The following is a 14409-nucleotide window of genomic DNA, read 5'->3' as shown; positions in this document are numbered from 1 at the left end:
AATAATCAGAAAGCCATCGCCAACCGAATGCTAGGTCAAATGGTTCGTGAGCCCCATGGAATCTGAAAGGGCCAAAGGGTTGGCTGCATGGCTAGCCAGAAATTCAAAAAATCCTGTCAGATATAACTGACAGGAATGTTTAAACAAAAATTTAAATCCAACGGCTAGTTGACTAGCAATTTTGTTTTTTTTGGGCCAATTTTTTTTTCTATAAATACCTAAACCATTCATTAAATTTAAGTTCTAATTTTTTTGGTTTTTTGGGCAGTTACCGTTGTTTTTAAATTTAAGTTGTTACAGTTTGTAAATTTAAATAATAAATTATGTTTGGCCCTATGGCATTGTACTGTTCATTAAAATATTAATATCTTAGAAGGTCAAATGGCTAAAATGAGCCCTCGGTTGGAGATGGCCGTAGGCCATCTTCAACCAAAGGGTCCAAAGGGTTAGAGGGCTGAAAATAGTCCGAAAACAATCTCCAACCGAGGGCCAGGCCAAAGCGATTGTGGGCTCCATTGGACAAAAAAGGGCCAAATGGCCAACCGGACAGCTCAAACCAGCCAACCAGCCGGCCTCGGACCGGGCTAAAATTCAAATTGCAACAGCTAGCTGCTGACATCAACTAGCCGTTATTTATTTATTTTTATTTTTATAGTTTTTTTTTAATTTGTTTTAAAAATTGTACAAATTCTTTTTTTTTTTTTCCTATAACTTCGTAAACCATTAAACATTTCATAACATTAAGTAACATGAAAAAACATTAAACAATATTAAACAAGATTAAATAACATTAAACAACATAAAAATAAAACATTTAACAACATGAAACATAAACAACATTTTTAAAAACGTTTAACAACATAAATTATGTTTGAATTTAAGTTGTAGTTTTTAAATAATAAATTATGTTTGGCCTTATGACCATTTAGCTCTTGGTTGAAGATGATTTTTGTGATAGGGCTAAAACGAGCCCTATGACCCTTTGGCCCTCGATTGGAGATGGTAAGGCCATCTCCAACCGAAAGGTCCAGAGGGCCGAAAATAGCCCAAAAACAGTCTCCAACAGAGGGCTAGGGCAAAGGGCTGACCACATATAGCCAGCCTCGGGCTGGTTGGAATTTTTTTTTAAAAGACTGTTGGTTTTGCTGTCGGTTATAACCAACATAAATAAAAGAAATAGTGTCAGTTATAATCGACACAAATAGCATGGAAAATTTTGAATATAACGCCTAACTGACGTCAGCTAGCCGTAATTTTTGAATTTTTTTGTTTTTTTTACAGTTTTATTTATTTATTTTTATTTACAAATTTTTTTTCCTATAACTTCTATTTTTTTTTCTATAACTTCTATTTTACAATTTTTTTTTCATATTTTTTTTAAATTCTATTTTTTTCCTATAACTTCTATTTTAAAAAATTTGTTTCATATTTTTTTTAAAGTCCATTTTTTGCTATAACTTTTATTTTACAAAATTTGTTTCATATTTTTTTTCCTATAACTTCTATTTTACAAAATTTGTTTCCTTTTTTTTTTTTTTTTTTTTTTTTTTAAATCCATTTGTTCCTATAACTTCTATTTCACAAAATTTGTTTCATATATTTTTTTAAAATTCTATTTTTTTCTTATAACTTCTATTTTACAAAATTTGTTTCATATATTTTTTTTAAATTCTATTTTTTTCTTATAACTTCTATTTTACAAAATTTGTTTCATATTTTTTTTAAATTCCATTTTTTCCTATGACTTCCTAAGCCTTTATACAACATTAAATTAAATTAAGCAGCATGTAACAACATTAAACAATATGAAACAACATTAAATAACATTAACCAATATAAAAATTATACAACATAAAAAAAAACATTTAACAACATGAAACTTAAACAACGTTTTTAAAAACATTTAACAACATAAAACTTGAACGCCTACTATATGCTTCTTTTGGGCCAAAGATGTGCAACAAGATCTTGTTATAGGTACTTGTTTGTGGCACAAGAACGTATTATTCTATAGATTCTCATGTACTCATTTATAAAGATACTACCAGTTCTTGGATTGAAAGGCAAATTAGGCCCATCATATATTTTTGCATAAGCCATTCTTGACCTATTTGGATCTTCTTGGTCGTTATCGGACTCTCCATCAATATACCCATGTAACATCCCACATCATCCAAGGGAGTGGATCCTGTAAGTCTTATATGTATATTCTCATCTCTACCTAGCATGAGACCTTTTGGGAGCTCACTGGCTTCGGAGTTAAGCGAGTAGCGCGCGAGAGCAGTCTCATGATGGATGACCCATTAGGAAGTTCTCGTGTGAGTTCCCAGAAACAAAATTGTGAGAGTGTAGTAGGGGCCCAAAGCCGACAATATCATGCTACGGTGGAGTCGAGCCCGGGATGTGACACTCATCTCGTTCATCATCCACTATCAGATTGTGTAATATGATGTAAAACATCATGATGAATTCCAAATTTTCTCGACTCCACCCTTTTGCCGGTTCACTGATGATATTCTACCATGCTTGTAGAATACCAAAAGCTTTCTCAACATCTTTCTAGTATGCCTCTTGGTGTAAGGTAAACAACTTTTTCGCGTCATTCCTAGGGTTTTGAATTGCTTGGACAAGTGTCGCTCACTTTGGGTAGATGTCATTTGCCAAGTAATACCCCATATTGTATTGACGGTTGTTGATGTAGTAGTCAAGTTGAGGTGTTTCACCTTCCATCAGGCGATTAAAAAGGGGTGAACGTCCAAGAACTGTAATGTCATTTTGGGATCTATCCAAAGAAAGCATGCCAAATCCATGTGTCATATGAGGCAACCGCCTCTAACATAACAGTTGGCTTCTCGACCTTCCGCTAAAGCCTCCTTGCCATCCGGTGGGATAGTTCTTCCAATCCCAATGCATGCAATCTAATGACCCTATCATGCCCGGAAACACACGGTCTTCAGCTTTGCAAATGAGCCGATTCAGATCTTCTTGATTTGGCTCGCGGAGGTACTTGTCTTTATAAACCTGAACAATTGTGTCACAGAATTGTTCAAGATTATCAAGGCATGTAAACTCAGACATACGATAGATTTGGCCCTCGGTTGGAGATGGTAAGGCCATCTCCAACCGAAGGGTCTAAAGGGTCGAAAATAGTCCGAAAACCGTCTCCAACCGAGGGTTAGGCCAGAAGGCTCGTGGGCCCCATGTAATCTGAAAGGGCCAAAGGGCCAACCGGCTAGCATAATCCAACCAGCCCTGGGCTGGGCCAGAAATTCTAGCTTTTATGTCGAATATAACCGACAGGAATACATTTAACCAACAGGAATTCTAAGCCAAATTTCAAATACAACGGCTAGCTGATGTCAGCTAGCCGTTTTTTTTATTTTTTATTTTTTTAGCAAGCCGTTATTTATTTATTTATTTTTTTTACAGTTTTATTTATTTATTTTTTTACAGAATTTTTTTCCTATAACTTCTATTTTACAAAATTTGTTTTATATTTTTTTTCCTATAACTTCTATTTTACAAAATTTGTTTCATATATTTTTTAAATTATATATATTTTTTTCCTATAACTTCCTAAGCCATTATACAACATGAAATTAAATTAAGTAATATGAAACAACTTTAAATAACATTAACCAACATAAAAATTATACAACATAAAAAATAAAAATAAAACATTTAACAACATGAAACTTAAACAACATTTTTATTTAACAACATAAAGCTTAAACGCTTACTCCATGCTATTTTTGGCTCAAAGATGTGCAACAAGATCCTATTGTAGGTACTTGTTTGTGGCATGGGAACGTATCATTCTATAGTGTCTCATGTACTCATTTATAGAGATACTACCAGTTCTTGGATTGCAAGGCAAATTAGGCCCATCATATATTTTTGCATGAGCCCTTCTTGAACTATTTGGATCTTCTTGGTTATCATCGGACTTTCCATCAATATATCCGTCTCGCTCATCCTCCACTATCATATTGTGTAATATGATGCAAGACATCATGATGGAGTTCAAATTTTCTCGACTCCACCATCTTGCCGGTTCGCTGATGATCTTCCACCGTACTTGTAGAATACTGAAAGCTTTTTTTCCGGTATGCCTCTTGGTGTAAGGTAAACAACTTTTCCTCGTCATTCCTAGGGTTTGGAATTGATTGGACAATTGTTGTCCACTTTGGGTAGATGCCATCTACCAAGTAATACCCCATATTGTATTGATGGCCGTTGATGTAGTAATAAAGTTGAGGTGGTTTACCTTCCGTCAGGCGATTGAAGAGGGGTGAACATCCATGAATTGTAATGTCATTTTGGGATCCAAAGACTCCAAAGAAAGCATGCCAGATTCATGTGTCATATGAGGCAACCGCCTCTAACATAACAGTTGGCTTTTTCAACCTTTCGCAGAAGCCTTATTGCCATCTGGTGGGACAGTTCTTCAGGTTTGTAAGAGCGACCAGCAACAGAGCCACCCTATTGAGGTTGTTCCTCAGTTAGCTGACACACCATGAGCGCAGCAATGGCTAATGCTCTGTTTTGTTTGTTGCGCCTTATTTAAACTTCTTCATAAGACTCCTCATCTTCTCGTATCATTTGTGCCCATTTTTCTTCCAATTTGGAATTGGATGAGGACCCCTAGTTGGAATCCGAAAAGGATCCAAAGTTGGAATTCATTACAAATTTGAATTGAAAGAGATTGAATTGAAATAAATTGAATTCAAAGTTATTTGAATTATAGCCTAATATTCACCTTATTTATAGCAAAAAAAAATTCAAATCCAACGGCTAGTTGACATCACTTAGCCGTTGGATTTGAATTTAAGTTGTAGTTTTTAACTAATAAATGATGTTTGGTCCTATGGCCCTTTGGCCCTTGATTTGAGACAATTTTTTATGACAGGGCTAAAACGAGCCCTATGGCCCTCGGTTGGATATGGAGGCAAATATGGCCATGTACTGTTCATTAAAATATTAATATCTTGGAGGGCTGGAGGGCTAAAACGAGACATCTGGCCAGCATTCGGTTGAAGATAGCCTAAGAAATATGGCCCTGCATTGTTCATTAAAATATTAATTTCTTGGAGGTCCAAAGGACTAAAACGAGCCATCTGGCCAGCATTCAGTTGGAGAATACATTATATATCACTTATCAATTTCTATTGTTTGATCTTTTTTGATTTAGTCGATTCAATGACCGTAAACTAAGATAATGTATAGATGGGTGTGAAAAGGTAGTGTACTTAGGCCATCTCCAACCGAATGATCCAGAGGGCCGAAAATAGCTGGAAAACTGTAACATCCCACATTGCCCAGAGGAGTGAATCATGTAAGCCTTATATGTATATTCTCATCTCTACTTAGCAAAAGGCATTTTGGGAGCTTACTAGCTTCGGGTTCCATTGGAACTTCGAAGTTAAGCGAGTAGCGCGCGAGAGCCATCCCATGATAGGTGACCCACTGAGAAGTTCTCATGTAAGTTCCCAAAAACAAAACTGTGAGGGTGTGGTCAGGGCCCAAAGTGGACAATATCGTGCTACTATGGAGCCGAGTCCAAGATGTGACAGAAACCGTCTCCAGTTTAGGGCTAGGCCAGATGGTTTATGGGCCTCACAGAATCTGAAAGAACCAAGGGGCTGGCCAGATATGTAAGCATTCATGTCAGATATAATCGACAACATTGTTATTAATCCTGTCGGTTATATCCGACAGGAATGCTTAAACAAATTTTTGAATCCAGCTGACACCAGTTACCGTTGGATTATTATTATTATTATTATTTGGTTTTTTTTTGCCCTTTTTTTTTTTTAAATTCTTAAAAATTCTAATTTTTTTTTTCCTATAAATACCTAAACCATTCATTCATCATTGACTAAATTCTAATTATGACCCGACATCAGTTGTGTACCTCTGACTATACTCCTACGATGGCGGATGATCAAGATGATGTTGATTATGGATATTAAATTTAAGTTGTTGTAGTTTTTAAATTTAAGTTAATGTTGTTTTTAAATTTAATTTGTCGTTTTTAAATTTAAGTTGTAGTTTTTAAATATAAGTTATAGTTTTTAAATTCAAGTTGTTTTTAAATTTAAGTTGTTGTAGTTTTTAAATTTAAATAATAAATTATGTTTGGTCCTTTGGCTGTCGGTTGGAGACGATTTTTTGTGACATGGTTAAAACGAGCTCTACGATCTTTTGACCCTTGGTTGGAGATGAAAGCAAATATAATCTTATATTGTTTATTAAAATATTAATATCTTTAAGGAACATAAGATTAAAATGAACTCTATGTCCTGGAGATCTTACTCCCTTATTTATTCATTCAGACAAGTTTTATTAAAGTAGGTATGATATATGTTCAATCAATTAGTCAACAGACGTCTATACCACCTACTCCATTCATTTTATGTCAAATCAACATATCACTTCACTTTCTCTCTCTCTCTCTCCGAAAAATCTTTAGTAATACTATTAGATGCTACAATGAATGGGCGGCTTAGATTCTGCATGCGTGTGAAATCTAACGGCAGCAGAAATTTGCCACATTGGAAGAGGAAAAGCCGGTGAACGTGTAATAGCAGGTAAAAACATGAGAACAGGCTTTTCTGCTCTTTTAGTTTCCATACACTTCCATTTTTTTTATATTTGTGCGGTCACGATTAAATCATATCAATATTTTATATCACTATTATTTTTTATCTTATTATCTCTATAAAAAAATCAATATAAAATATTAACGTAGTTTAACCGTAACCACACAAAATAGAAGAGGATGAGAGTGTATGGAAACTGGGAGGGCAGAGAAGCCGGATCCAAAAACTCTCTCTTTGCTCTTTGTTCCAATTTTAACATAGAGGGCAAACTATTCAGTATTACGGTCTGATAATATTATTCTTCACTTAAAAATGAGAAGTCTTAGGTTTAAATCTCGTAAATGGAAAATTCGATACTAAATTAAATTGCTCTTTATATGACTTTGCTGAAATCTTCCTACTTCTAGTGTCAAAATATCAATGTATTAAAAAATAAAAAGACCATAGAGGACAACCCTAGCTTCTACAAATGTATTTCTTTTACGGTAGAAATTAGATTGGAATTAACATTATGGATAATTTTAAGGAGATCAAAATTTTAAATTAATTTTTGTAAAGTAAATGATGTGGCTATTGATGATTGAATTTTTATTTAAGTATTGATTAACATCTTATTTATTATCGGTGACATTTTATTTAATTTACATGTTTAGTTTAAAAATTTGATCTTCCTAGCATTATTCTAAGATTTTCGTTTTTTGTTAACATTTATCTAGACAAACTGTTTTAATACTTAATGCTCGTTAGTGAGTATCATATATGCTCACGTTTTTATTTGGCTTTATTAAAAATGTTACACGTTTTTATTTTTAAAGTTTAAAAGAAAAATTAATTAATGTCTATTAATTTTTTGAACAGTAAAACATATGTTAAATATTTTTGCTTCAAAATGAAAAATTAAGTATATAGAATGTTTACTAGTGAGTACCTAAATATTATTTCAATTTTAATTAGAAAAAAAAAAAAACCAGTAGTATCTAATCCTATGTATTACTAAGGAAAAAATGTTATTTACACACACCTAATTTTACCTTTTATAAACTTTTGTTTAATTTATTTGATTCCATAGTTAAAAATTAAAAAAAAAAATGTAACAAATAAAATAGTATGTGAAAGGCAATATACCTCTCTCTCTCCTGCCGCAGAAACCCAAACAAACAAAAGAAAGTGAATATACATCATGTGCGTGAGCATGGGCAAACTGACGGGTGACGGGACCTCACTGTCCTCAGAGGTGATAGACCAGACCAGTAGCGGTAGGCCTTTAGGCTAATTTCAATGAATAATTTGGAGCCACCTTCCCACCTCCCCGTCCTCCTTTTCAAAATGTCTCACCTAATCCAGCTAAAATATAAATATTAATAATAAACTCGCCTTTTTTATTTACCTGTGAATAATTAAAAATATAATATGTTAAGATGATTAAATTTTGTAAATTAAATAATATGAAAATTGATGATTAAGTTAATATTTAAGTATTAATAAACATATTTATTTCTATTAATGATAAATCAATTAATTTGTAAATTTTATCTACAAACTTAATTGCATTCATCTAATTGGAAATAGAATTGTAAAAAAGCAATTGTCCATAATATAATGCGAGGAGGGAGGAACCTCGTGAAACAGTGGATTCAGCGTAATGTACGGCTTTGCTCATGCATATTTGTGCTGGTTTTGGCTGTAACGGCTAACAAGAGGAGCACCAAACGACTTCATTGTTTTCTCGGGTTACATGTTTGGGTTGGACGAAACTGATCCATCGAACATTACATATTATGTTCATATGTGGTCAAATCGCTATTTTCATTGCAATTTCTTTTACTCTTTAATATTTTTTCGAGTCTAAGAAGAACAACTGGATCAAGATTTGAATTTATAGTCAAATAAATTATTACTAAGTATTTCGATATTGCCTAAAACTTGGATCTTACTATCTGCCTACAAGTTACAATGTAGATCTAAGAGTTTTACTGTTAGAGTAGTTATGTTTTTATTTAAATATATTTATGTTTTGTTTTTTACCGATATTAAAAGTCAATTAATTTTGGCCTAAGGAGTTATCTCCCCTAAATATGAAACATGCAATCGACCCGTTTTGTTTTCTTTTTCAGTTTGAATTTACTTATGCTTTGATTTTGTCCCGTTGTGGCTTTTATGATTTGTCCGTTTTGATTTGCTACGGTTTTGCAATCCCAATTACCCCCTCAACATCTCTTTATATATATAATATATATAAATACATAAGTGATGCGCATAGTAGAAGTGCAAAAGAAGAAAAAAAAGTTTTACATATATTGATTTAAAAAGCAACATTTCGAAAAGGTGTGAGTTCGAAGGTTCTTCCGGTGTGCAAGGAAGAATCTTATTAGAAGAAGAAGATTATGGGCTGTTTTATCTCGGAGATGACGTGGTGTTTGTGAACTGCTTGCACACTTTGGGCAGAGCCGCGAAACATCTTAAAGAGAGCGACTTATTCCGCGACTCATTCTAATAATCATTTACCACCCAAGGCTTCTACATTTTTCGGGTAACTTCGTTCCTTTCTATTTCAGTTTTCAACATTTACTTTAAAAGCTTTTGATCGAATTAAAAGTTTAACCACTTAATTTTATAGATTTGTCGATGTGAAATTCTTAAATTCTCCGACCATAAGACCTCGTAGGAAATAATATATTGAGGAACTTCACAACCTACATGCTGCCCTAGCAAGAACACAACACCCCCCCCCCCTTCCTTTTTCTCTTTCCCCAAAAAAAAAAACAATGGCAGGAAAAACCCCTCTTTGTGGAGATCTGGTGGATCAAGCAATCACGTCTTCTTATCGTATATCGTTCGATTAGTTTTCGTTAGGTACTATTTATATTCAATTTTAAATTTTAAATTTTAAATGATTTCTGACCTCACAATATACGATAAACGGATATGATTGATTGATTGATCCCTCGGATCTTCGCAAAGAGGATCTGGAAAGGATCCTTTTCCCCTGGAAAGAAGTTTGAGATCATATTTTAATTAGTTATTAAAATTGACGAAACTATAAATTGATGATATGTAACTAAACATCAAGTCTGTTGGAGAGCAATTCAGAAAATAATAAAAACAACAGAAATTGAAATACTAATTCTTTATTAACGAAAAATACTTGCAATACAGAATGAAATAACAAAAATAATTACAAGAATTAAATGATACTAACTTGATTAAATCACAGATAGAGGCTAGCACAAAAGCTATGTCATTCGAATAGTATTTCCGTCCCACTCTTGTGCTTGTGGTTCGATGACGTCTGCCCGATCAGAATACAACTATCTAATCCTACAATCCACATTGGATTATAGAATTTTGGCAAATTGCTTTGTGTGTTTACTCTCTGTAAAATTAATGAACTCTGATTAATTTTAACTTCTTAGGCCCCAAGTGCCCCAACCAAGGCCCTTGTCTTGATTAATTAATATTAATATTAATATAATATCAATATTATAGTATAATCATCAACCTAATCCGCATAATTAATGGCCCAAACCTCAATTCTCATTTCAAATAGTCCAATACCTAATCACTAATAAAGGTCACTAACCCAAAATAAAGACCTATAAAGCAGTTCCAGCGTGGGAACCCCCAGGCAATACACTATGCTATCCACCCAGTGAACAGTAACTGCCCTTAATGAACAGTGATCGCCTTTTGCATCTCCACCGTTACACTTCAATAGCCCTGACAATAGAAAATAAAATATTAGTATTTTTTTTTATTTTATAAAATAATACAAAATAATTTTATTTGTAATTTCGGATAAGATTTTTAATCGTTCTCGTTGCGTCATGTATCATTATCCGAAACGTTATAAAATAATACAAAATAATTTTATTTGTAATTTTGGATAAGATTTTTAATCGTTCTCATTCCGTCACTTGTCATAAAAAAAATTTCGGATTTTTATTCATTTTTTACAATTTTTAAATTTTTTTTATTCAATGAATTAAGCTTTGCCGTTGAATTTAAAAAAAAAAAATTGAATTCCAACACTTCAGATTGTGCCACGTGGCACAACAATAACATTTCTGAATTTTAAAACTATTTTTTTTAAATTTATTTATAAAGGAGAATAATATCAACCGTTGATCTCAGATCCAACGGTTGATATTAAATAAGATTTTTTTGTTTTTTTTACAGCTGCAAATTGAACGATCCACTTTATGTAGCCGTTGAGATCCAACGGACCATGGGAAGCCACATGGCTTCCCAACAGTAGGTGCTAAAATCGTGTCGACGCACCCCCATGCACGGGTGAGGTGCACACGCCTGACAGAAAAAAATAAAAAATTGGGCTAACGCCTGGATGATGTCAGATCCACTTCGAGCTCGTGGGCTGGCAATTCCTCATAGGCCTGGTGCTCGGGCCTCCACTGTCCCTTGGACTCCCCACGCTGGAGCAATCACGCCGGGCTCTCAGGCCCTTTTTCCTGACCTGTCCCCCGATCAAACTCCTACGCTGGAGTTGCTCTTAGGAACTTCTTGAGTTCCCTGACGTGGGACTGAAGGAGGCTCAAAACTCCAACAAAGTCAACTATACAACGCAAACAGGCATGCAACAATGGGATAATCATCAATTTATTTTCTATCTATCCAGAAAGACCTATAGGCTGGTATAGCCGTGCATGGGCGCATGGGATCGGGAAAATTATTACTTCTCAGAAAAATATTGAAAATTTGGCAATGCATACGTGGCAGAGACCTAGAGGGCACGCACACATGTGAAGCAGAAGCAGCAGCTGTCGAGATCTGCAGGCTCTGCAATTAACAAACTAGGGTTGACCAGCTTGGCCAAAGACGACCAAGACATGAAAGTGGAATAAGTAACAACCAATGCATCTAACTTCCAAGGGAGTAATTAATTTTATTTTATCCATATATGGAGTGTGAGTGAAGACAATGTAATTTGGCAACAAAATAAATATGCAGGTACGGAGAAGAAAACGATTTTACCCTCATGCTGTCGTATGCATATCCCCTCGACAGATAAAGAGATCATATATACCAGTCTTTAACTTTATACACAGAAATCGAAAGGTAATTTGGGTACTGTGTTTGTGGCCGTTGATGTTTGTGGATTTATAAAACATCAACAGTCATATATAATGTTATTAGTGTCTATGGATGTAAATTTTAAAATGATATAAACAATTAATAATGTTAATGATACTAAATTTGTCAGCTTCACTAAATTGATAAATGTTGAATTGCTAAATTGCCAATGAGGTCTAGAGAAGGCCGGGATTGTAGTTTTATTTCTAATACAATTTATATTTTTTTTCTCTAAACTAATGTACGGGGAAGAAGATTATTTGATGGACAGAATTTGGTGAGCACGTTAATGTAGTAACTGCTGAGTCTGTTACTCATCCATTTTAATATCTTATGTCACAATATTCCTGCTCATCAGTTGCTCTCCTTCCCATGCAATTGTCTCTAATAAACAAGCTTCATCATATGATGCAATGGAAACCCATGTCTGATTCATATGCTCCTATAATTTTTATTTTAACAAAAAAACAAAAGAGTTTTGAATTTGGACTTTTTTTTCGACATTTAAAAGAAAAGTATCAGTAAATTAAACGTTAAATAGCCGTCGGAATACAAAAACAATAGTTCCCCCTTGCTGTTGTACAAACAAAAATCAATAATTCATTGCTGTATCAAAACAAACTCAGTACTATTCAGATTTCAGGGAATGCAATCACGTTCAGTAAACATCCAGCCGTAGTAAGAAGCGTTGAGGAGGGAAACCCATCTACTTAAATAGCAAAATAATAATTAAACACTCCATAGAGGAAAAACAAGAAAACCCCCCTCCAAAACAAAAAACAAACAAACAAACAAACAAAAACATAATAAAGCTGAGTACTACCTCTTTTTTTCCAATTTTCACTACCTAAAATCAAACTAAAATGCATCAAACTTTTGCAATATGTGAAAAAGGCCCAGCTGTAAATCCCGTATATATTCAAATATATTTCAGCAAAATTTTATTAATATCTGGGCTATTCTATGCTTCAAAACTTTGCCTATTTAGTTATATCATTTACTCTAGAACATACTAAAAAATCTTACAGACAAGAAAACAAATTTAAGGAAAAATAAAAGAGAGAGAGAACTCAGAGCTTTTCAAGAAAGAAATAAAAAAAAAACAAACCCCTTTATCCCCGTGTAGGAGATATTTTTAAATGTACCCAGAAGATGGAACGGTTCATCATGTATTATTATACAAGTAGAGAGAAATTTTTTGTTAAGTGTACCTTCACTTGTGCATATATAAAGATGTCTTTGTTTCAGGATATTTGTACTCTAAACTTGAGAGAGAAATAAAAAATAAGCTTCCGATGTCTACAAATTTTTCATTGTATTCCAAATATAAACATAAGATATTACATTACGTGTTGTAATAAGTGAAAATATATTAGAAAAAATGGACTTTAAAAGGTGCGTATCAATTATGTTTTTTACTTATATTAGAAAATAAAAGACACGTGTCATATATGATGTGATCAGTTAATCACATGCCCTGGACTTTAATTCTGTCCCATAATAATTTAACTTGCATTAATGCAAACTTAATAAAAAGAGCAAAAATATAAATGTTACATTCCCAACACTTCACTTGTTCCCCACGTTTAGCAAAAAAATAATAATCAGTATATGCAGTCAGTGACCAAATACTGGGGGAAAAAAGATTACCAACGACAACAATTATACTACCAGATTTTTAAAAGCTAATGAAATTGGACTCTACTATATACTACTAGTGTAATTAAATTAAATTAACTTACAAAAGGTTTTAATTTAATTAATCTGCTAGGGCATGAAGAGATGGTTGCCACACTTGCAGCGCCAAGCTTCGGGGTAGTACTCGAGAGGTATAGAGACACCTGGTTGGATGGGGACGTGCACTGCCTTACACGGCGAGCACCTCCCGCACTTGGATCTGCAACTCGGTGGTGATGAACCCAGTCTACTCTTCTGGTGGGTCACGACTCGCTCCAGTGCTGGCCCACCTTCACTTTGATGATGAAGCCCACCACCTGAAAAATTCAATTCACCATCACAAGCTCAAGCTCAACAGAACTGAGTCACTACTGAACGAGTCAAAACACAAAAGGAGGTTGGCAATTAGTTGTTTTGGTGGTGTGCTGAGTTGCTTACCGAGTTGGGTTTGACTGGTTACGGCCGATGAGGCTGAGGTGAACAAGAGAAAAGTGAAGGCCGTGATGACAGTTGATAGCCTTATATAATGGTGATTGTGGCGGTGGCGGTGGCGCAGTACCCCCATCGCCTGGGGTGGAGGTCCGCAGGTTAGCAACTGAGCTATCTGGGGGAGGGTTTTATATGATGATGCAAACAAAGAGTGAGTAGGGAGATTGAAAATTCAGGTAGGGAGGGAAGGAGGGGGAGATGCTTTTATTGTTTTTGCAGTTTTTACTTGCGAGCGTGTGGGGAGGGACGGTCTGAGTCAGAAACACGGTCCCCAAAAGATCAAAGAGTGACGGGACCCTTGTAAGGCCCTGCATGATTGTCATGGAGACGATAAGAGTCATAGTTAAAAGTCATATTCACTACAATGCCATTGAGATGGTGGAAGGGTGTGTAGCAATAAAAACTTGAACATAACAGCTTGAGCGAGTGGCTTGATGCATTGCCAAACAGCCCCAAAAAATACGTCTCACAGTATCTGAACGTTATTGGAACTCATCTAGATACAACTACTAACACACAATTCTTCTATTTGTAAGCGTGATATTACATGGTG

General features: G+C 34.4%; 1 protein-coding gene across 1 annotated transcript; it reads right to left on the bottom strand.

Annotated features, from left to right (window-relative positions):
- Window positions 1-13235: 13235 nt before the first annotated feature.
- On the bottom strand, window positions 13236-14063 carry LOC137738204 (EPIDERMAL PATTERNING FACTOR-like protein 5). Its single transcript, XM_068477837.1, has 2 exons — window positions 13806-14063; window positions 13236-13684 (listed from the first exon to the last, which is right to left on the bottom strand). The coding sequence occupies exons 1-2, from the start codon at window positions 13930-13932 to the stop codon at window positions 13458-13460; spliced, it is 354 nt and encodes a 117-aa protein (XP_068333938.1). The 5' UTR covers window positions 13933-14063; the 3' UTR covers window positions 13236-13457.
- Between the last annotated feature and the right edge of the window lie 346 nt (window positions 14064-14409).

The sequence above is a fragment of the Pyrus communis genome, chromosome 6 (genome assembly GCF_963583255.1).
Source record: "Pyrus communis chromosome 6, drPyrComm1.1, whole genome shotgun sequence".
NCBI lineage: Eukaryota > Viridiplantae > Streptophyta > Magnoliopsida > Rosales > Rosaceae > Pyrus > Pyrus communis.
Note: the sequence above shows the minus strand (reverse complement) of the source record. Positions and strands in the feature narration are given on the sequence as shown.